The sequence below is a fragment of the Astyanax mexicanus genome, chromosome 13 (genome assembly GCF_023375975.1).
Source record: "Astyanax mexicanus isolate ESR-SI-001 chromosome 13, AstMex3_surface, whole genome shotgun sequence".
Classification (NCBI taxonomy): domain Eukaryota; kingdom Metazoa; phylum Chordata; class Actinopteri; order Characiformes; family Acestrorhamphidae; genus Astyanax; species Astyanax mexicanus.
The window spans coordinates 16,045,681-16,068,556 of record NC_064420.1 but is presented as its reverse complement, the minus strand read 5'-3'; the positions used below and the strand labels follow the sequence as shown (position 1 = coordinate 16,068,556).

At 39.8% G+C, this 22,876-nt stretch overlaps 1 protein-coding gene across 1 annotated transcript in view; it reads right to left on the bottom strand.

Moving 5' to 3' along the window:
- Positions 1-22,876, bottom strand: part of samd10b (sterile alpha motif domain containing 10b) — a 122,822-nt gene that overhangs the window by 22,693 nt on the left and 77,253 nt on the right. The window contains exon 3 of the mRNA XM_022677537.2: positions 10,546-10,714. Within this exon, the coding sequence (XP_022533258.1) occupies positions 10,546-10,714 (169 nt within the window). The remainder of the gene's footprint in view (positions 1-10,545; positions 10,715-22,876) is intronic.

Genomic DNA, 22,876 nt, shown 5'->3' with positions numbered 1-22,876 from the left:
ACTGTGATTAATTGCACTTGTTCTTGTAAGACAAGTTTTATAGTGGATATTTACATGTAAATAAAAGAATGTATGTAAGAGATGTAAAATTCAATTATATTTATATCATTAGTGTTCATTAAAATACTATTATATACTTGTATGTTTGCAGGGAGATAAAACCAACATGGGGTGCTGGAAATTGTATAGGAAACTTTTTTTATTTATTTATTATAAACATTTCAGCTTGGTTGTAAGGATTTCTGAATTCGAGCTTAATTTGCTGGGTATAAAAAGGTGTTTTCACACTTGTAGTTGGTTTCTATAGTCGGAATCAGTTGATGACTTTTTATTTGGAGTGTTTTCTTCCTCTATTTGGTTTGGTTTCACTATAGGTTTCTCACTATAAGGCGCACTTAAAATCCTTTAATTTTCAAGAAATCGTCAGTTTGCCTTATAATCCGGTGCGTTTTATGTATGAATTTTACCAGTCAGGTTGTGGAAGGTGGAAGGGAAAACTCAAAGGCTAAGGCCCAATCCTAGTTCACCCCTTGGCCTTACCACTTACTCCTACCCCTCTGTTTTGCATGTGCACGCCAAGGGGTCGGGATGTCTTGATTTTTGGTAGACTGGATGGGTAGGGAGAAGTGATAGGGCTTGTTAGCCCTTCATACAGAGATTTTTCAGAGTCACACTTCAAACCGAGGGGTATGAGAATCACTGGTAAGAAGGCGAAACAAGCGACCAGAGAAACCCACAAATATTAAAATTTTCCTTGTTAAAAATGATAATGATGATTAGCACTAAATTACCAGAGTTTAATGTGTAGTTTCAATGTTTTATGTTCGAATTGTTCGTAACAAGCATAAAAAAATCGATAAGAGTTTGTCTCAGTAGTTAGCTAGCTAGCTAACTTTCCCGTTCTACTTTAAATGGTGCAACAGTTGCAGGGGCTGCAACAATCAACATTTTTTAAGCTAATTTCAGCTCCCCACCACAGAGGAATAAAGGAATAGACAATAATTATTAATTTCTCCACCATCTCCCCTCTTTCTAAAGACACACAATGCCCTAAAATTAACCAGTTAACCAGCAGCTAGGTAACTGAACTTTAGCGCTCCTAATGACAAATTGGGTGTTAGAAGTGTTGTCCCAAATCTTAGGGTGGAGGATTTCATCTCTTCCCCTTGTAACTCTGTTCCAGGAGGAAGGGTTACACTCGAAAAGAAGGGGTAGTGGTAATTGGTAGGGCGAAGAGGGTGAAATGGGATTAGGCCTGATTGTTTCGCTAAATGTGAGTGAGATATGAATGTACTAAAAATTAGACACATCTTGTTTAACTACGCTAGCAGACTCTAGTAACATTGAGTGAGAGAGTGCTGGTTGAACAATCACATTTAAGGTAGAATTTAAGGTGTAATGGAAAAGATAAGTTAAAAAAAAGATAATTTTTTAACAGATCCCATATAGGTATCTTGTATGAGGCTGAAGGTGTAGTGGAGTTTTGTTATGAGTCACAATAAGACCCAGAAGCAGCCATACTGTACAGAACTCCTCTGTTCAACCTTCTTCCAGAGCTGCAGGGGTGTGTGGCTGGATGGCACAGCCTGATTCTCTCTATCTCTCTCTCTCTATATATATCTCTCTCTCTCTCTCCCTCTCTCTCTCTCTCGTGCCTCTGGCTCAGATCAGTGCCAGGCTGCGGTTCAGCCAGACTCAGCCCGCCGGGTCCGGGTCCCTGGCACGTGTGTCTAATTAAGAAGTTTAAAGCCACTGTTGTGACGGAGGCAGGGAATCACACCAACAGTGTCAAGCACACACACACACACACACACACACACACACAAAGCTACACACACACACACACACATTTTCCCGCGTGATAATCGCTGCAGAGTTCAGGCTGCAGAAACACTTTGTCCTGAAACGACATCACCCTCAACGCTATTGTGGAACAGCAGACAGTGGAGATGAATAGAGCAGGGATCAATTCCCCTCACAGCCCTTTAAAAAGCGCCCCCACCCACCGTCCAATCACAGCAGCGGAGGGGGAGTCGTGCAGAGGTGAAAATCAAAAAACAACTCAACAACAATTGCCTTTGTTTACCGTTCAGCCCAGTATTTAGTTCACCTTCAGCTATTGTTAATTACTGAGGGATTATGGCTGTGCTCGATTATTATCATTTGTCATGATATTAATTAATAAAGGATTAAAGAGAGTCTGGCTTAGAGACCGAAGGGGAAAACACATCAATCCCTCATTTGAGCAATTGTGCTCGCTGATATTGCATATACACATACAGTCAAAGATTGAAAATAAATGCAGCAGGAAATTGGTAATCTGAACATGTGTAAATATAATAATGATATACAGTGAAATCTGTAAGGAGGCAAATACTATTTCATGCCGCTGTACGTAAAAGATTACCTTATTATTTTTAAAAGAATTAAAGGATAAGTTTATTGGGAAAAACTGTACACTCTTTAAAGGATGCTCTAGTATCCTTTTGGGCAACTCTAGCCTGAATACGATACATACAGATGCGATACATGACATACAGTCAGTAATAGGTAAAAGTAAAAGGTTTTGTATGACATCCTGTACACTTATGCCCACAGGTGTTGTAGCTGAGCCTGCAGATCCTGCAGTAAGTGTAAGTGTAGTAAGTGGCTGAAGCTGGCAACCCAGATGATGGGATAAATGCTTGATTGGTGATACATCTGGCAACCAGGCAGGTCAATGATGTATTGCAATCTAAAACAGGCATTACTGGAAACTCTTGCTGTGTGTGGGTGAGCATTATCCTGCTGAAAATTAGTAGCAGCCAGTAGGAAGCCTTGCCATGAGAGGCAAACACATGAGGCAACACAGGATCTCCTGCACATATTACTAAGCTGCTAGTGGCTATCGTATCACTACTAGGGGTGACTGATTGTCGTATGTGATGGCTCCTCAGATCAGTGGAATGTCACTCCACAGCAAAAGAACCAGAAGCCCTCCATACTTAAAGGTCTCGTTGCATCGTTTTTTCATTTATTTTAAAATGTTTAGTTGTGGTCTGTCAAAAAAAGAGCTCAAGTGTTTCTATTTAGCCCTATTCTATTTTGACTGGTGTTCTGTCGAGTTATGCTCCCTTGTCAAAAGGTCTCTGTAAAATGCAGAAACAACCGGAGATCCGATTTAAACCTACAGTTACTTACACAAGATAGCTAATGCTAACTAGCTCTGTAAACAGAAGCTGTGAGCTCCTCCTTAGCGAACGAGACAGTGTCAGCTCTGCTGCAGCCCGGCTTCAGCTCTGTCTGTGGGCGTTCCTCAGCCGAGGTGGGTAAGGCCACTAAATCACTGGTTGCCGTAGACACCCTAACGTCTCTCTGATCAACTTGTATTTCTGAGGATTTTCTTCATGTGTGTGTAAAAGATCACATGTAAATATAAATTATAAGTGTGTTCTACTAGAAGACGTGCCAGAGGCCTGTGGATATGTGTGTGTGTGTGTGTGTGTGTGTGTGTGTGTGATCACACAAGAGAGTTATCTGCATGAAGAGTGTGAGCTACAGGGTCAGTGACCTGTAAAAAACAGAGTCTCTCTCCCTCTCACTCTCTCTTGCTCACTCTCCTTTCCTTTCTCTTTCGCTCCCTTTCACTCTCGTTCTCTCTCAGAGAGCTGAGCAAATGTTTGCTATATTTTCATGCAGTAAAATCTTCCATTTTCAGTTATTAAAGGAGTTACGTGATACTAAATGGATAAGGTTGTGGAGGCCGGTTCTTTCAGAAAGGTAGCTGCCAGTTTTTATATAAAAGAGCTCCATTGAAATGAGAGGGGCAGATCTTCTTGGAGGATCACACATTGGGGTTCAGCCACAAACAGGCAGCAGGCACTGCTCGATTCTTTATTTTATCTTTGGATTTTTGTCCATTTTGTGGAGTCTCTGTGGAGAATGCCTTACTTTACCTCCTTATACCCTGCTCTACTTCACCCTGCCTCATTGTACCTCACTCTACCTTAAGCCCTATCAGGATGGGATCAGTTTCTCAGGGAGTACTGGGGTAATTTTATGGGGGGTCCTCCTCACTCTATCATACTCTACTTCACTCTACCTCGCTCATACATGTGTGGTGTTTTGCCACAGACAGGCAAAAGGCACTGCTTGATTCTTTATGGTATATAAGACATTATTTAATCTCTTTCTTTAATGCTCATATTTAGGCCAGAGTTTACAGTTAGTTCAGAACTGAAATAGGGTGAGGTAGAGTGAGGTAAACTAGGTAGACCACAACCCCCACCATTTTTTGCAGTGGGGGGGTTGTGGTCTAACTCATTCTACCTCCCTCTGCTTCACACTTCTTTGCTCTACCTCACTTCTACCTCGTTCTACCTCAGTCTACTTCACCCCACCTTACTCTCTTAATCTCACTCTACCTCATCCTACCTTGGTCTACTTTCCTCTATCTCGAACTAGTTCACTCTGCCTCACTCCACCTCACTCTATGCTACTTCATTTTACCTTACTCAAGCTTGCTCTACTTCACTCTGCCTTGCTCTACCTCACTCTACCTTGTTGTACCTCACTCTACTTCACTCTGACTTGGTTTACCTTACTCTACCTGGTTCTACCTCACGTTACTTCATTCTGGTTTCCTTTACCTTGGGCTGCATCTCTCTTCCTTGTTCTACCTCACTCTGCACTTCATTCTACTTTACTTCATTCTACCTCGCTCTACTTCACTCTGCCTCACTCTACCTCACTCTACTTTACTTTATTCTACCTCACGCTACCTTGCTCTACTTCACTCTGCCTCACTCTAGCTTGGTGTACTTCACTCTGCCTCTCTCTACCTTACTCAACCTTGCTCTACTTCACTCTGCCTCACTCTACCTCAATCTACTTTACTTCATTCTACCTCACTCTACCTTGCTCTATTTCATTCTGCCTCAGTCTACTTCACCCTGCCTCACTCTACCTCACTCTACTTTACTTCATTCTACCTCACTCTACCTTGCTCTACCTTGCTATATCTCACTCTACCTTGCTACATCTCAGTGTGCATCATTCTGCCTCACTCTACCTCACTCTACTTCTCTCTTCACAGATATATCTCGCAGCTCTATACAGTAGCGTATAAAATGGCACTCTGCTGAAGCTAGTAAATAAGTGGAACCTCAAATCGATCAAATCATCACGCTTGGCCACTAGACACTGAACTTAGTTATTCACACTACATGCCAAAACATTATGTATACATCGACGTGTATCTCTACCTCTCACATTCAGTTCTTCACACACACTGTTCATTCAGACACATCAGAGCTTTGTCTGTAGTCTGCTCTCTTCAAAAAGCACGGGAGCAAAATTCCTGCTGCGACAAATTCTGGCTCTGCTCTGTTTCTCAAATCCTCCAATCCAGCCATTCAAGAAAATCTAAGCCTTTAAAATCAGCGCCAGTTAAAAAAACACATCCAGATTTTGTTTAGTGTGGAGAGCTGCTACAGTATTCACAGTGTGCTGGCAGGGAGCCAGCAGCGGTAAGACCACAACAATTCCAAGGATCTGTCATTCTGACAAAGTGATGCATTGAATAAATTCCTTTTTGAATAAATTCATTTTTTACATTATCCAAATAAATTATATCACACTATAGGGTTTACTTTGCAAGAGCGTAAAGATAACCTATAACGATAATCCTGACTTAAGTAAGAGTAGTGGAACAATAGCTCTCTTAATTAAAAGTAAAATATTAATATACAAATCCCTTCAGAAACAGTAAAGAAGTTTATGACTATTTCATTTTATTACATTAAATTACTATTTCAATTAGTTTCACTACCCTCTATAGAACAGCTAGAATATTAAATTAAACATATTCAATTGTCTGAGATATAGTAGCTCAATAACATAATACTTATAATTTAGTGATTCGATAATAAGAAGCTTTATTTTAAATAAATGATTTAATATTTAAATGCTCTGATTGAGTGTAAACAAAAAATGCAAAAAAATGTATCATTCATTAACAAGTACATCCCTTTCTTATGTAATCTTATTTTGTTTTACTGTTCTGCACCATGTTTTATATTTTTATTTACTTTACCACTATACAGCTTTGGAAAAATAATAAGAGACCACTTCAGTTCAGTTCTGATTTTGCTATTTATAGGTATTTGTTTGAGTAAAATTAACATTGTTGTTTTATTCTATAAACTACAGACAACATTTCTCCCAAATTCCAAATAAAAATATTGCCATTTAGAGCATATGAGAAAGGGCTGAAATAAAACAAAAAGATGCAGAGCTTTTAGACCTCAAATAATGCAAAGAAAACAAGTTCATATTTATAAAGTTTTAAGAGTTCAGAAATCAATATTTGGTGGAATAACTCTGGTTTTTAATCAGTTTTCATGCATCTTGTCATGTTCTCCTCCACCAGTCTTACACAGTGTTTTTGGATAACTTTATGCCACTCCTGGTGCAAAAATTCAAGCAGTTCAGCTTGGTTTGATAGCTTGTAATCATCCATCTTCCTCTTGATTATATATGTGTTTTCAATTTAGTAAAATCAAAGAATCTCATTATTTTTAAGCGGTCTCTTATTTTCCTTTCCAGCGGTGAAGCATGGTGGTGGAAACATAATATTTTGCGTGTACTTTTCTGTAAAGGGGACAGGACACTTGCACTGTATTGAAAGAAAGATTGATGTGGACTTTATCGCAAGATTGTGGCCAACAACCTCCTTCCCTCAGTAAGAGCATTGAAGAAAAAACATTTTTGCCAATACTGCCTTTATTGGAAAATGCATTTTTAACAGCAACAATGTATCTTTAGACATTTAAAGTTGAACTATTTCCTGAAAAAATAAAATATGGTCTTTCTTAATTTTACCTAACATAAATTCTTGTTTTTATAAAAAATACAAAATAAAGAAAGTCTTTCTTGACCTTACATATTTAACACTGTAAATCTGAACATTGAACCTGTTGTTCCCAGCAGGGCAGCAGGAGTGGTTTTACAAAACAAAACCGTGTATATTAAATTTTTACATGTTAAGAGTGAAACAGTGGAGTGGGGTGACTAAACCAATGGTTGTACCTCATTAACAGAAGCTTCTATTTCTTCTAAGCACTTTTTAGAGTGTACAGCACAGAGTGTATTGGAACCTTTAGCTGATACTAACTCAAAGTAGTGGCTATATTTTCAGCTACAAAACACGCTTCTTTCGCCTGCCTCCATGGATTCATAGCATTGCATAGGTCAGACGTCACACCAGTTCTCTCCCCGGTAAGATTATTATTTTAGCTAGTTCATCTCTAAGGTTAGCTAGCTCGTTGCTAAAGTTAGTCAGCTCGACACTAGCTTTAGTTCTCTCCCCAGTAACATTAGTATTTTAGCTAGTTCATCTCTAAGGTTAGCTAGCTCGTTGCTAAAGTTAGTCAGCCCGTCACTTGCTTTAGTTCTCTTCCCGGTTACAGTAGTATTTTAGCTAGCTCCTCACTAAGGTTAGCTAGCTCGTTGCTAAAGTTAGTCAGCTCGACACTAGCTTTAGTTCTCTCCCCGATAACATTAGTATTTTAGCTAGCTCGTCGCTAAGGCTAGCTAGCTTGTCGCTAAAGTTAGCTAGCTCATCGCTAGCTTTAGTTCTCTCCCCGATAACATTAGTATTTTAGCTAGCTCGTCGCTATGGTTAGTTAGCTTGTTGCTATAGTTAGTCAGCTTGTTGCTAGTTTAGTTCTCTCCCCAGTAACATTAGTATTTTAGCTAGATCGTCACTAAGCTTAGCTAGCTCGTTACTAAGGTTAGGCAGCTCATCGCTAGCTTTAGTTCTCTCCCCGGTAACATTAGTATTTTAGCTAGCTTATCGCTAAGGTTAGCTAGCTCGTTACTAAAGTTAGGCAGCTCATCGCTAGCTTTAGTTCTCTTCCAGTAACATTAGTATTTTAGCTAGCTCTTCGCTAAGGTTAGCTAGCTCGTTGATATGGTTAGCCAGCTCGTCGCTTGCTTTAGTTCTCTCCCCGGTAACATTAGTATTTTAGCTAGCTCGTTGCTAAGGTTAGCCAGCTCGATGCTAGCTTTAGTTCTCTCCCTGGTAACATTAGTATTTTAGCTTGCTCGTCACTAAGGTTAGCCAGCTCATCGCTAGCCTTAGTTCTCTCCCCTGTAACATTAGTATTTTAGCTAGATCATCACTAGCTAGCTCGTCACTAAGGTTAGCTTAATCATCACTAAGGTTAGCTAGCTCATTACTCAGGTTAGCTAGCTTGTCGCTAAGGTTAGCCAGCTCGACGATAGCTTTAATTCAGTCCCCTGTAAGATTAGTTTTTTAGCTAGCTCATTGCTAAGGTTAGCTAGCTTATCACTAAGGTTAGCTGTATCATAACTAAGGTTTGCCAGCTCGTCGCTTGCTTTAGTTCTCTCCCTGGTAACATTGGTATTTTAGCTAACTTGTCGCTAAGGTTAACTAGCTCATCACTAAGGTTTACTAGCTCATCATTAAGGTTAGCTAGCTCATTGCTAGTTTAGTTTTCTCCTCGGTAACATTAGTATTTTAGCTAGCTCGTCGTTAAGGTTAGCTAGCTCATCGCTAAGGTTAGCTAGCTCATGGCTAGCTTTAGTTCTCTCCCCGGTAACATTAGTGTGTTAGGTAGCTTGTTGCTAAGGTTAGTTAGCTCGTCGCTAAGGTCAGTGCTCTCTCTGATAACATTAGTATGTTAGCTAGTTTGCTGATAACATTAGTTAACACTAGTGTTGTAGTATCGAGACCAGACTCGAGTACTACAACACTTGTTCCAACATTCCACTATTATCATTAGTAGTAGTAATGTAATTACTATTATTTATACCTCATTTAAGTCACATAAATTCACTTTAAGTTTCTTGGGAAAACATTGTCTTTCTTCAGCACTCTTTTCTCTCTCATTTTCTCTCTTTTCTCTTCTTCAGGTGCTGTTTAAACAGTAACTGGTGAAATTACTGTGGAATAATGGGAATGGCAGTGGGATAATGGGAATGGCTATGGGTTAATGGGAAACTGAAGAAGACGCTATTCCTGCTGCAGTCTCTGATCAGCTGACCTCAGGACAGTGTGATTCTACAGGACGCACTGTTCTGTGATGAATCGTGTAACATTATGGTCGGTACAGTCGTCCATTAGGGAGAGGAGGGGAGACGGATGCAGTTCTGAGGGCTGGCGGAACATAATGAGTAGTGTAACCTCCTGTGCCCGCCGCTGGCTGCCGGCCCTGCTGTGCGCCCAGGTAGAGGAAGGGCACAGCTCTCCGCAACTCTCAGATGCCTTTGACTTTTTCTGCATTGTATAAATGAGAATGATCTTTTCCACCTTAATGTGCTCTAATGTCCCCGTCCAACTGAACTGGATGAATGTGTACAATAAAGTGAAAGTGAAATACTGCAGTGTTATAAAGGACTGTGGAAAAATGAAACAGTTTAGACGTGCTGTAATGCTCACTGCTATCTTACACCCCGCCAACAGTCCATTTTTATACCTTGCACCAGCATCATATAAATAGCAACAGTGCTTGTGGATATATCGTATGCCTATATGTGTGGTTTTTTGAATATGAGGTGTGTTCAGATAAATGTCAGGTGTATTGCTATCTAGGCAACGGAAAACACTGGTGTGCCTCTGACTGAATATGGACTAGGCAGAAATCAACAGCCAGGTGTTCATTGCTATCTTGGCAGTGAATTGCATGCAAAACACATGTACATTTCCGCTTGTTACGCACACATGGACACACAGCAGTGCATAAACCCATACCCTGTGCCAGAATACAAAATAAAGTAAAAAAATTACTTTATTTTACATCAACACGAATTATAAGGTCATTGCCATATTACTTTTGTTAGTGGTAAATTACCTGCTCGCACACCTTCTAAGTGTGAACATGCAGGTCAGTTTCCTCTGCAATCCACCAAAGTCAGAGCGCACCTGGCTCTTAAAGAGAATGGCAAGAGTTTTTTTTTTTCACGTTATGGCGAAAACGCTCCCATGATTAATTAAGAGAATTAGCACAGAATTAGCACAGAATTAGCTCTTTAAATCACCCAAGGTGTACTTTTCCCGTCATTACGATAGCAAAGACACACTGACACGCCCTGAATTAAGCTGCAAGTTGCATGGCTGACTGGAAAACTTTCTAATACTGTTATTAATTACAAAATTATACTATATTACTACTATACTACTTAGTGCACAGTGGTTATTTAAAGAAACCACATCAGAAATGGGGCCTTTGACTATGGTTTAGTTTAACATTTTATAATTTGAAAATATAAGTAAATCTGCCTTTTGAAGAAATTCTGTGGGAATAAAAAAGGTTAACACCTTCATTACTTCCATTATGAATTATGATCAGAAAAAGGAACCAGTAGGGGAATTTTTCAACATGTGGGCGTGTCCATGTTTTTATTGCTATTTTGTTTGCTGTATTGTTTTTAACTGGTCACTGTTTAGTGTCCCTTCCACTTCATTTAATAACCAAAGGTACATTTTCGTTATATATATTACTAGAGAGAGAGTGTGTGTGTGTGTGTGTGTGTGTATTGTACCTGTAATGGCATGATGAGAGAAGGCCTCCACATAGGTCAGATAGTTGTGAGGACAGTGCTTCTTCAGCCACTTGCACACGTCCTGCTGCGTCCACAGCACCACAGGTTTAGACAGGCTGGACAGCGTGGGGCTGGTGTGATACACAGTGAAGGCCTCACCTGGACGAATCTGCACACGAGAAAAAAACACCACCATCATCATCACTGTCATCATCATCACCACAATCATCACAATTATCATCACAATCATCATCATCACCATCATCACAGTCATCATCACCATCAATGTCATCATCATCATCGTCATCATCACTGTCATTATCATCACTATCATCATCATCATCATCATCACCACCGTCATCATCATTGTCATCCTCAACACTGTCATCATCATCACCACAATTATCACAATTATCATCACTATCATCATCCCATTCATTGTGATCACTCTCATCATCATCATAAACATCATCACCTTCATAATCACCATCAATGTCGTCATCATCATCACCGTCATTATCATCACTATCATCATCATCATCGCCATCATTACCGTCATCATCACCATCATCACCACCATCATCATCACTGTCATCATCATCACCACAATCATTACAGTTATCATCACCATCATCACTTTCATTATCAACACATCAACATCATTATCAGCATTATCATCATCATTATCAGGAGTTCTTAACTGTGTTAAGTGTTTAAGTGCATGATTTTGCCAGGCAGAGATCTACGATGTGATTATAGCAACGGGAAAAAAGTCACGTCTGCTGTGAATCTAAAATAATAATACACACACACACGCACACACGCACACACACACACTACTTTATTATTTAGTGTTCCTCATAAATCAACATCTGCTCTTTTTGGCATTTGACAGATTAGTCCTCAAAACTGTTTCTATTTCTCCTACCATTCTACATCTAACCACTTATTTTTTCTCTCTTTCTGTCCCTCTCTCTCTCTCCGTCTCTCTCTCTCTCCGTCTCTTTCTCTCTTTCTCTCTCTCTCTCTGTGATGTAAAGTGTCTGATTAGCCGGGTGTATCTCAGTGGTTTCAGCAGTGTAACTGACAGTACTGGATAAGGGTCAGGCTGGTTCTGACAGACGTGCAGTGTCACTTCCAGATCAGCCGAGTACACGCTCTGATCCCAGAACAGCCTGAAATACAACAACTCCCCCAGCGACATCCATACCGACCACACAACCCAACACCAGCTCCAAACTGAACCCCCACAAATCTTGCACAGACCCCACACCAACCATGCTCTGACCTCACATCCACTCCCACCAACCGAACACTGATCCCGCACCAACCACTCACCAATTATTCATAAAGCTTATTCACACACCTATCCCACAACAACCCCACATCAAACCCACACAACAATAAATGGTCTCATATATTTTAAATATTGTTTCCAAAAAAAGAAATTCAAATGCACATAGGCTGCAGCCTACACACAAAAATGTATGAATATGTATGATTATGCAAATTGAAAATAGTTTCCCCATTCCAGTCTCGACCCCCTTCACCCCGCTAAACTGCACACTGAGCTTGTTTACCTCCAACAAACTGCATCGGCCATCGAGCGAGAGGATAACAGTATAAGTTTAAACAAACTGAGTAGATTCAGCCGAGCAAAAACAAACATATGAGCTTCCATCCTGCCAAAAACCCACCAAAGACCAGCAAAACCAGTATAAACCAGTCTGCTGGGTTTGAACACTGGAATGCTGGTACCCAGCGATGGCAATTGATACCTCTCATCAACAAATAAATATATACCTTAGCTCTTAATTCTGGTATGCAAGACATCAACTGTATCTGTATAAAGGGAGAATAAATGCAAATCAATTTAATTTACCTGATCATAAAATACAAAGTTGAAATGTTGTGTAAAGCAATTGATAAACCAAAAATACATCAATTAAATTAACTTACAATTGTGATAAAAGTTGAAAACAAATGTGATATCTAAAGGTTTTAGGTTTAATTACCTCACTAAGATCATTAATGCTAAACTGACTACTTATTGAATTAAGTTAACATAACTTAAACACTACATACATTTGAGATCACTTATGCTGCTTAAGTGAAACTAACTCAGATCTGAACAGTTACGATACACTCTCAGGTTATTCAACACATATGTTGAGTTAAGCTGAATTGATTCAATTGAGTTATACTGTTTACACTGATCTGAGTTGTTTGAATAATGACAAAATATGCCATCAACAATCTTGATAGATTTAAGTCTCGTCTCAACAAACTGTACTGGACTTCATCCCCAGTGTCCATTTCTGACCTGTTGGATTTAATTTGCCCCTGTGCTTTCAAACCCAGTGTTTTCAATATGACCTGCAGTGCAGAGTCGCATGACCCTGAGCAGTGAACGCTGCACATACTGTGCTCAGTGTGTAAACAGCATGGAGCAGCAGAGACAGCGTTTGTCCATAGCAATATATTATCTGGCAAATGTTTGAGATTAAGCTGCGCCTTATCAGCAGTTTAACTAATTAAAAAGCAGTATATTTGATAGCTGGGTCTGATAGAGACCAGATCACATTCTCACCACAAGCGAACTGCTCCAGAGTTTGTTTAGGACCGTGCTGTCAATGATTCCAAATTAATCGTGTGTGTTTTAACGCTTTAACGTTGACAGCCAGTTCATTTGCTCAAACTATTTGAGTTCTCTTTTTTTTTTAGATTTTACATTATATGGGCAAAAGTATCGGGACACCTTTTCTAACCAAATATAAGGGGTTGGACAGTGAAACTAAAACACCTGTCATTTTAGTGTGGGAGGATTCATGGCTAAATTGGAGCAGCCTGATGGCCAAACTTCATTAATTGCACATTGCACCAGTAAGAGCAGAGTGTAAAGGTTCAATTTGCAGGGTGAGATCACAGTTTTGCTGAAAATATTGCAATGCACACAACAGTATGGGTTTCATACCAGAGTTCAAAAGAGGACAAATTGTTGGTGCACGTCTTGCTGGCGCATCTGTGACCAAGACAGCAAGTCTTTGTGATGTATCAAGAGCCACGGTATCCAGGGTAATGTCAGCATACCACCAAGAAGGAACAACCACATCCAACAGGATTAACTGTGGACGCAAGAGGAAGCTGCCTGAAAGGGATGTTCGGGTGCTAACCTGGATTGTATCCAAAAAACATAAAACCACGACTGCTCAAATCACGGCAGAATTCATTGTGCACCTCGACTCTCCTGTTTCCACCAGAACTGTCCGTTGGGACAATAAATTATTGTGGTCTAAAACCAGGTGTTTCAGTTTCATTGTCCAACCCCTGTAGCTGTGTGCATTGAATCTCCTTTGTGAAATACACTGTTTTACAACAACACATGCATCCCACAACTGTAATAATAATTAAAAATAGTTCTAAAAGAATCATGTCACATCAGACTAATTAATCTCTCATTAGGCAGCCGTATAAAGGTTGTTCCTGTAATTATCTGTACATACATGCTGCCGTCAGAGCGTAATATCTGAATTAAAACTGGGATATTTTAATAAGTCACATTTATGCTTGTCTTGTTTATGAAGATGGCAAACCGCAGTGAACAATGAAAACAATCAAAGCCTCTTTGTGATGAAAAATGGTGACAGTTGGTGCCAAAAATACAACAATTCCTGTAATTTACAGTGGTGACAAGATGGCAGCACTGACTCACACGCTCATTCGCTTATTTATCACACCGCTAACTGGTGACTGTGCACGTCAGTGGCAATGCTGAAACAAACACTTATGAAAAGCTGCCGTCCAAATATTTTTGTTTACGCCGTGTGTTTATTATGGAAGGGCGATATGGCTTTAAAACTGTATCACAATATTTTAGGTAATTTTGCAATACAAAACCCTGTAAAATTGTGTTATTAATTTCATGAATTTACTACTGCAATTAAATAAATGTTAAAGTTTGAATCCCAGGGGTGCTGAGTGGTCCAGCAGTCTAAAGCGCTGCCACTATGAGCAGGAGGTCGCAGGTTCGAACCCCCCACTCATGCAGCTTTGCCATCAAGCTGTCGGTGCTCAGAGTGATATAGTGATATATAGATGTGCAGGTATCTAGAGTATGTGTGGAAGTGAGGAAATAGTCCAACAGGTGACAGAGTAACTAAGAGTAAAGTACAGGTACAGAATGAGTTGTGAAGGAAGTACAGGGTGCAGAATGTTGTATTATGGAATTAGTGTGGGAAAGTCAGATAGATTCAATGTGAAGTAAAGTGAAATAAAGTAAAGTGCAGTGTGCAATAGTTTGTATAAGATGGTAGTGGGGTGGGTTGGGCAGAACACTGTTCTACTGGCTGTTTCACAGCCTGGTCGCCCGGGGGAAGAAGCTGTCTCTGAACCGGCTGGTCTTCAAGCTTCTAAGCCTCCTTCCACTTAGTTTTAAGAACAGGCAGTGGCTAAGGTGTAAAATACAGGGCAAGCAGAGTACACACTTATACGATACACTTGTATCTAAACTTGTATTTTTTAACTATAAATATAAAGTTGCATCAAGCGTTTTCCTTTAGAGTTTTGAAGAAGCTTCCCACACCAGTCTATAAACTGAGAAATATACAGTAGCTACCTGACAGCCAATCAAAAAACATTTTTGTATCCGGGTAAAACTTACAAGATCCCACCAATAACTTTCAAAAGAGGATAATGCAGATCTGATTAGTAGCAGTACAGAAAGTCACTTCATCATTTGATTTTGTATTTTCTGATCAAAATTAGTATTTGCATCATAAAAATAATGAGAGCTGATGTTGAGGAATATTCAGTTCAGGTCACACTTTGAAAACCATGAAACCACATTTTTCAGCTTGAGTCAGACATACTTTTTTCATTTTATTTTATTGCTATATATATATATATATATATATATATATATATATATATATATATATATATTTTTTTTTTTTTTTTTTTTACATCTCCCCAATATACAAGGCCAGTTACCCAACCTACTCATTTGGACTCCTTCTATCACTAGTGATGCCCCAACACCAGGAGAAGTGAAGACTAACACATGCCTCTTCCGATACATGTGAAGTCAGCCACCGCCTTTTTTTTTAAAACTGCAGCTGATGCAGCATTCTGCCCTCAGAGAAAAGTGCAGCGACTCGATTCTAATACATCAGCTCACAGACGCCTTGTGCTGACTGACATCACCCTTTGGAGTGACGAGGGGAAAGAGCGCCATCTACCCACCCAGAGAAAGCAAGGCCATTTGTGCTCTCTCAGGGCTCCGGTAGCTGTTGGCAAGCTACATAAACAGGAATTGAACTGGCAAACCGATCTAATACTTTTAACAGTAAGAAAAGAGTACATTTTCTATCTAGTCTAGCTAGCACCGTGTGTCTGGCTCAAGGTGAAAAACGTGAGGTCGCAAGGTTTTAGTAAGTGTGACCTGAAGTGGAGGTCATGTGGTCTGTTCCAGCTATAAATCTCTGTGCTCTTCTCTCTCTGCCTGTGTTCGGGATGCTATCTGTCCTGTGACAGACTAATGCACATCAGGACACATTAGAGTAGCTGTGCGAGACAGAGCATTTTAGAGGCTAATACTCCATTAGCAGCCAGATACCCCCGTCTGCTCATCGACCCATATACATTACACACACACACACACACACACACACTCACAGCTGCCATATCCACGGTTGTTTTCAATTAAAGGCAGTGCAATTATACATGTGTACATAAACACACACACATACACAGTCACAGTAGTGTTACAAAATACCATCAGTCTATTTATTTAGCCTGTTTAATGATGTATACTTGATTATCACTAGAAGTGTGCCATATCGTATCGTACACAATATACAGGGGAAACTGAAACACCTGGTTTTAGACCACAATAATTTATCGTCCCGACGGACAGTTCTAGCAGGAAAACTCTAGAGACAAAGTGCAGCAAGAAAGATTTAATCCCAATAAACACGTATGACAATTAGTAATAGTGAATATAGTGTATATAGAGTCTTTGGCGAAAGCCCTGTCGAAGCCCAGGTCCGCAGCGTCTGGAACCTCACAGATCCTGCCGTACAGGTACGGCGGGGGCGGAGCCTATCCCCTGGGCAACCGGTGGGACCGAACTAGAGGCGGTGGGGAAGGAGGAGGGTGAAAAGCGTATGTCAGCGTCTGCAAGCAGGGGAGAACAGGTATGAGGGAGGTCTTATAAGGACAGGTGGGAGTTGGTGATTGGCTGAGAAAAGTGGCGTGATTTTGAGTTTTCCGCTAGAACCTGCGCTGAGCTTTCAGTTCTGGTGGAAACAGGAGAGTTTAGCTGCACATTGAATTCTGCGTGATTTGGGCAGCCGTGGTTTTATGTTTTTTGGATACAATCCGGGTCAGCACCTGAACATCACTTTTAGACAGCTACCTCTTGCGTCCACAGTTAATCCTCTTGGATGTGGTTGGTCCTTCTTGGTGGTATGCTGACATTACCCTGGATACCGTGGCTCTTGATACATCACAAAGACTTGCTGTCTTGGTCACAGATGCGCCAACAAGACGTGCACCAACAATTTGTCCTCTTTTGAACTCTGGTATGTCACCCATAATGTTGTGTGCATTGCTGCAATATTTTGAGCAAAACTGTGCTCTTACCCTGCTAATTGAACCTTCACACTCTGCTCTTACTGGTGCAAAGTGCAATTAATGAAGATTGGCCATCAGGCTGCTCCAATTTAGCCATGAATCCTCCCACACTAAAATGACAGGTGTTTCAGTTTCAGCAACCAAGTTACAATTGCCCTAAATGCCATAAATGTTCTAAATGACAAAATTTGTATTTGTAACTTGGGAGAAATATTGTCTGTAGTTTATAGAATAAAACCATGTTCATTTTACTCAAACTTATACCTATAAATAGTTAAATCTCAGAAACTGATTATTTTAAAGTGGTATAATAATTTTTTCCAGAGCTATAGATGGACATATAGACAGATGCTTTAATTTGACTGGGGCTCATATCCCTCAGTGAGTAATGACTCTCATTACTGAGCTCAGAGCTACAGATGAGACGGAGGTGGAGAGGGTTGGGTGACAGAAGCAGAGTATCTCTCTTTCCCATCAGCCTCTCCTCTCTTTCCTGCACCCCCTCTCTCTCTCCTCTCTATCCATCACTCCATATCACTACCCCCCCTCCAGCCCCTGGGCACAGAGCGTCCACCCCTCAACCCCAGAGACTCACTTCTGTCCAGCTGAAGACACGCGGCCATTAATAATACACACCGGCTGAAACTGTGGCGAGCAGGAGGGTGAAATTAGGTTAAAGAATCAAAGGCCAGCTTCTATTCTGAGAGAGTACGGTGGGCTTCTTTCTATTTGTTTTAAAGGGTCTACCTTACAGTACAGAATTTTTCAACAGTGTACGTTAAATTATATTATTATTACTCTTATTATTTTTAATTACAATTTCTAAAATATATGTCTTTACACAAACATGTCAGCAGGGCAGTAACTTTCCTCTGTTTCACTGCTATTAAAAACTGCAATTACACAGTTTATGACACAGGCATGATCCAAGGTCAGCATGACCTGTACACGGGGATGAAACTGTAACAAGCTACAGGGTGAAAGCTTCATGAATAAAAAGAAAAGAAAAGAAAAGAAAACAGTAAAAGCAAACAGGTTTAAATGCACAGTAAATTTTCCAGCAATAAATCCACACTTGTAGGGCCCTATTTTAGCGATTTATACCCTTTCTTTTGGTAACCTTTACTTAATTTCTGCAAACAATATTACCTAATTACAATTACTTAATTTGTACAATATTACTCAAATAATTTATGATACATAATATATTATAATTCCTGAAATTTAATATATGTAATACATTCTTTTTAGCTGTATTGTCATGTCCTGGCCCTATTTCCTGTCTGTCCTCGTGCCTGCTTGTGTCCCACGTGACCTGTGCCCATGTGTTCTGTCTCAGTAGTTTTCCACCTGTGTCAATTTGTTGCTCCGCCCCCTATCCCCAGGTGTTTCCACTTCCCGTGTGTGTTATATAGCCCTAGTGTTCCAGTCTGTGTTCGTCGGTCTTTGCACCTTCCCATGTTGTTTTGTCTCTCTCAGTGTTTCATAGTTTCTTTCAGTGTTTCTTTGTTTCCTTCGCCTTCGTGTTTTTGCCTTAGTCCTCCGCTCTATTTGTGTATATTTATATTCTTGTTTATTTCTTGTTTATTTCTGTCTTGTTTTCTCTAGTTTCAGTTATTACTTTATTCCCTTGTATATATTTCCCTGTCCTGTTTAGTTTTGTATTATTTTCAGTTACTTGTTTGTTTTATGTTATCGGTACCCCTCCTTGTTTATCATTTTCTCTCGTTTGTTTAGGTTGTTTCTTGTTCTTTGTTTATCGTTGTTATTTATTTAATAAAACCCCCCTTTTACGTCCGCCTCCTTGTCTCCCTGCCTGGCAGTCCCCTGACATGTATACTCTTTTTAGTATATTTCATGCCATCCATGTGTTGAGACGGTGAGACATTACAAAATAAATCTTTGAGATTATGTAAATATCAGAATGTTTAAAATATAAAACTAAAAATATTAAAATTTTAGTGATTTATATAAAACCATAGGTAAACACACATACAGGGGTTGGACAATGAAACTGAAACACCTGTCATTTTAGTGTGGGAGGTTTCATGGCTAAATTGGAGCAGTCTGGGGGCCAATCTTCATTAATTGCACATTGCACCAATAAGAGCAGAGTATGAAGGTTCAATTAGCAGGGTAATTGCAATGAAAATATTGCAATGCACACAACATTATGGGTGACATACTAGAGTTCAAAAGAGGACAAATTGTTGGTGCACGTCTTGCTGGCGCATCTGTGACCAAGACAGCAAGTCTTTGTAATGTATCAAGAGCCACGGTATCCAGGGTAATGTCAGCATACCACCAAGAAGGACGAACCACATCCAACAGGATTAACTATGGACGCAAGAGGAAGCTGCCTGAAAGGGATGTTCGGGTGCTAAAAAAAAACATTAAAAAAACATAAAACAGAATTCAATGTACACCTCAACTCTCCTGTTTCAATCAGAACTGTCTGTCAGGACAATAAATTATAGTGGTCTAAAACCAGGTGTTTCATTTTCATTGTCCAACCCCTGTATGTCTTACTTTGGCTGAGATAGGCTTCAGGACCTTTTCTCAGACTGTACATTTAATCAGTATTCTGTGACCTCTCTGTGATATGTGTGAGCCTCATGAGCGTTGTCTTTGCATCTTAACAACAGACGGAATCCTTTGGTGCCTAAAGGCTTTCAAACAAGCTGAGACTTCTTAGGTTAGTTTGACCTTAAGGGGTTACACCACTCACTTGCGATTGGTGGAATGACGGGTGACGAGGTCCGTTTAGTTAAGACTAGTGTAAAAAAATGTAATCAGATTAATCAGAAAAATATCCTTTGATTAACTGGGTTAGTCACACTTCTTTTTTTTAAAAGTGCATATTTAAATATACATAAAAGTATGAATCTGTCATAGTCAGAATGTCAGGGCCAGACAGGAACCAGACTGGTGTGGATACGATAAAACAAAGTAGAAAACAAAAACAGGATCATACACGGAAATAGACAAGGGCTATAGAAACGCTTTGTATTGCAGGATTGGCCAAACAGATACTCGGCAAGTTGTGAGCGTGAGCATGGTCCTTATATACTAAGGGAAATCAGTACTCAGGACTTCCTGGTGGTGTCATGTGGTGTGTCATGTGATCGGGAGTGAGTGTGATGTCATGGTGTGGTGCGTTCTGGGTATTGTAGTTGGAAGCTTGGAAATCGCAGATAGAGATGGGTGTGGGAGACATGGGAGCGCTTTCAGCACCAAACATGACACAGAACTCTGAAGCCTCACTGTTTGGATAATGTTTTTCTTAAAGATTTAAAGATTCTTTCGATAAACTGGCAAAGCTATTTTTGGACTTTGGACTTTAGCCTTTTTTTTTGATTATGTTGTATCACACCATATGCAACATTAATCAGGATGAAATTAAATTTAAAGTATAAAGTTAAACTGGACCTGTGTGATGTTCTACAAGAGGAGGAGAAGGTTTTATATATATTTGGTATTCGCAATGAAGCATCATCCTGATTCTGAAGCTGCTGTTCTATGCATAAATGAGTGCTGGCCTGCTTTTAAAAGTAAAAAAAAAAAAAAACTGATGAATACTATTTAGAGAAGTAAAAAAATCCCCCATAAATCTATACTAGCTATTGATGGGTGTCCATGGAGCTGGCTAGTTGTTCCTCAGTGATTTGGTCAATATTCTGTTCTGCATTGTGTGATCTGCCCATCAGGCTGGCTCCTGGCAGCTTACCTGGCATGGCATGGCAATGCCATGAATCAAAACTGTATAGAAATTTTAATGCTCTTGGATCCGGCTGACGTTTTAATGAATGACTATTTTGTGACTTTAAACACGACTCCTCCAATCTTATTGAATTTATAGTCGTGTTATCAGAGATACGTAATGCTTCTACAAAGCAAGGTCCTTCACAGCGCGCGCTCTGTTCGTATACAGCATATTTCATTCTGACAGCTGATGATTAATTGTGTCAGCTAAACAGTCAGAGTGTAGTATTAGCATGCACGTCAGCGCTTCAGTCGGCCGTGTGCCACTGCATGCGCTCAGTTCTGGCCTTCACCCCAAACAGGAGGAAATATTCTTTAGGGATCTGAGGCAAAACTAAATTAATCCTACTCTGCTCTTTCTCTCTTAATGATTCATGTGCAGCTTCTCTCTGGTGAGTTCTGTTTCTCTCTCTCTCTGTGACCTGGGCTGGGCTGGAGTCCTCATGGCTGGATAAGTCAGAATTCTGAATAACTTTAAAGCAACTTTATTTTGACTGACCCGAAAGACTGCAGCTAAAAATAAAGGAAAAGTTAGAGAAAGGACAAAGAGGTAGTTTAAAGATGGATAAACATATTCTACCCCGATTTGTCTCCGATATTACAACAGTAAAGAAAATAATTGGATAAATGTTTGATATATGGTTATTAGTTGGAAGTGCACTATTAATGGTGAGTTAAAGTGACACTGGAAGGTTATTGTTAATCCCCTGGAATGGCAGGAAGTTGTGGGTGTGGGTGGGGAGTGATGGAACAGTGTCTTCTCTTCCCTCAACAATCACGGCTGAGGTGTCCTTGAGTAACCCACATAACCCCCAGTGGCTTCCCTGGCACAGAGGTGCCAGCGTGCCACTCCAAGTGAGTGTGTGTGTGTGTATGTGTGTTCACAGCAACGGATGGCTTAAACACAGAGGCTGAAGTGTATGTATATGTGGGCGGGTCTTATTTAAAGAGGGCATTTAAATACATTATAGACAAGACTTAATATAAATCTTATTTATTTACTTGATCAAAACAGAATTATGAGTAGAATTATTATGTAAAGCAATAAATATAACAAAAAAATCCAAATCAATGAAATGTACTTACAATTTAGGCATAAAAAATAAAAAAGCCTTTAGTCTTATTATCAGTAAACATTATTTAAAAACCATTACTTAAAGGCAACAGCTCTTTTTATGAATATTAAAAAAAAGGATTAAAAAAGAAAAGTAAGAAAGAAAAATCTACATTTATATTGGGAACTTAATATATTAAGTAGAATTGTTGGAAAATTAATTGGTATATGTCAGCAAGGCCAGGACAAGGTGCTGATTAGAAAACACAGGTTTATTGTAAACACAGATCCCAAAGGGATTGGTGCACACAGTAAAACAATAAAACAATAGGGCAGCAATTAATAACAACATACCTGATCGTAGAGCCAAAACCAGGGTCAGTGCACGGTAAGACAAACAGGATAAATGGGGATAGGCAAGAGAGTAGTCAAAGGGAGAAGTAAGGTCGGTAACTAGAGATATAACAACAAAACCAAAGGTCTAGGCAAGAGAGAAAAACTAAGAGCAGAAAAGGGTTGATAACAAGGAGAAAAGAGAGTAATCAAAACGCATCATAACAGAGCTAGAAGACTAGATAATACTCGGCAGTGAGCAGAGGGAAAAGAGGACTATTTATACAGGTGAACACATGTGTGAGCAATCTGAAATCAGAAGGTGGGCGAGGCTGAACGCTGCAGTGTCACGAGTTCAGCCGGGTCATTGTAGTCCATGGGTTGAGAATGCTGGGAAATGGAGTCATTGAGAAGAATTGTCCTGAATAGGCAGACTGACAAGTGTCAGGACTGACAGTATAACAAAAATAAAATAATTAAATCAACGTCCCTTTTATTGTAATAACTTTTCTTGTAATAGGTTTTACCTAATACATTACCTATTACGTA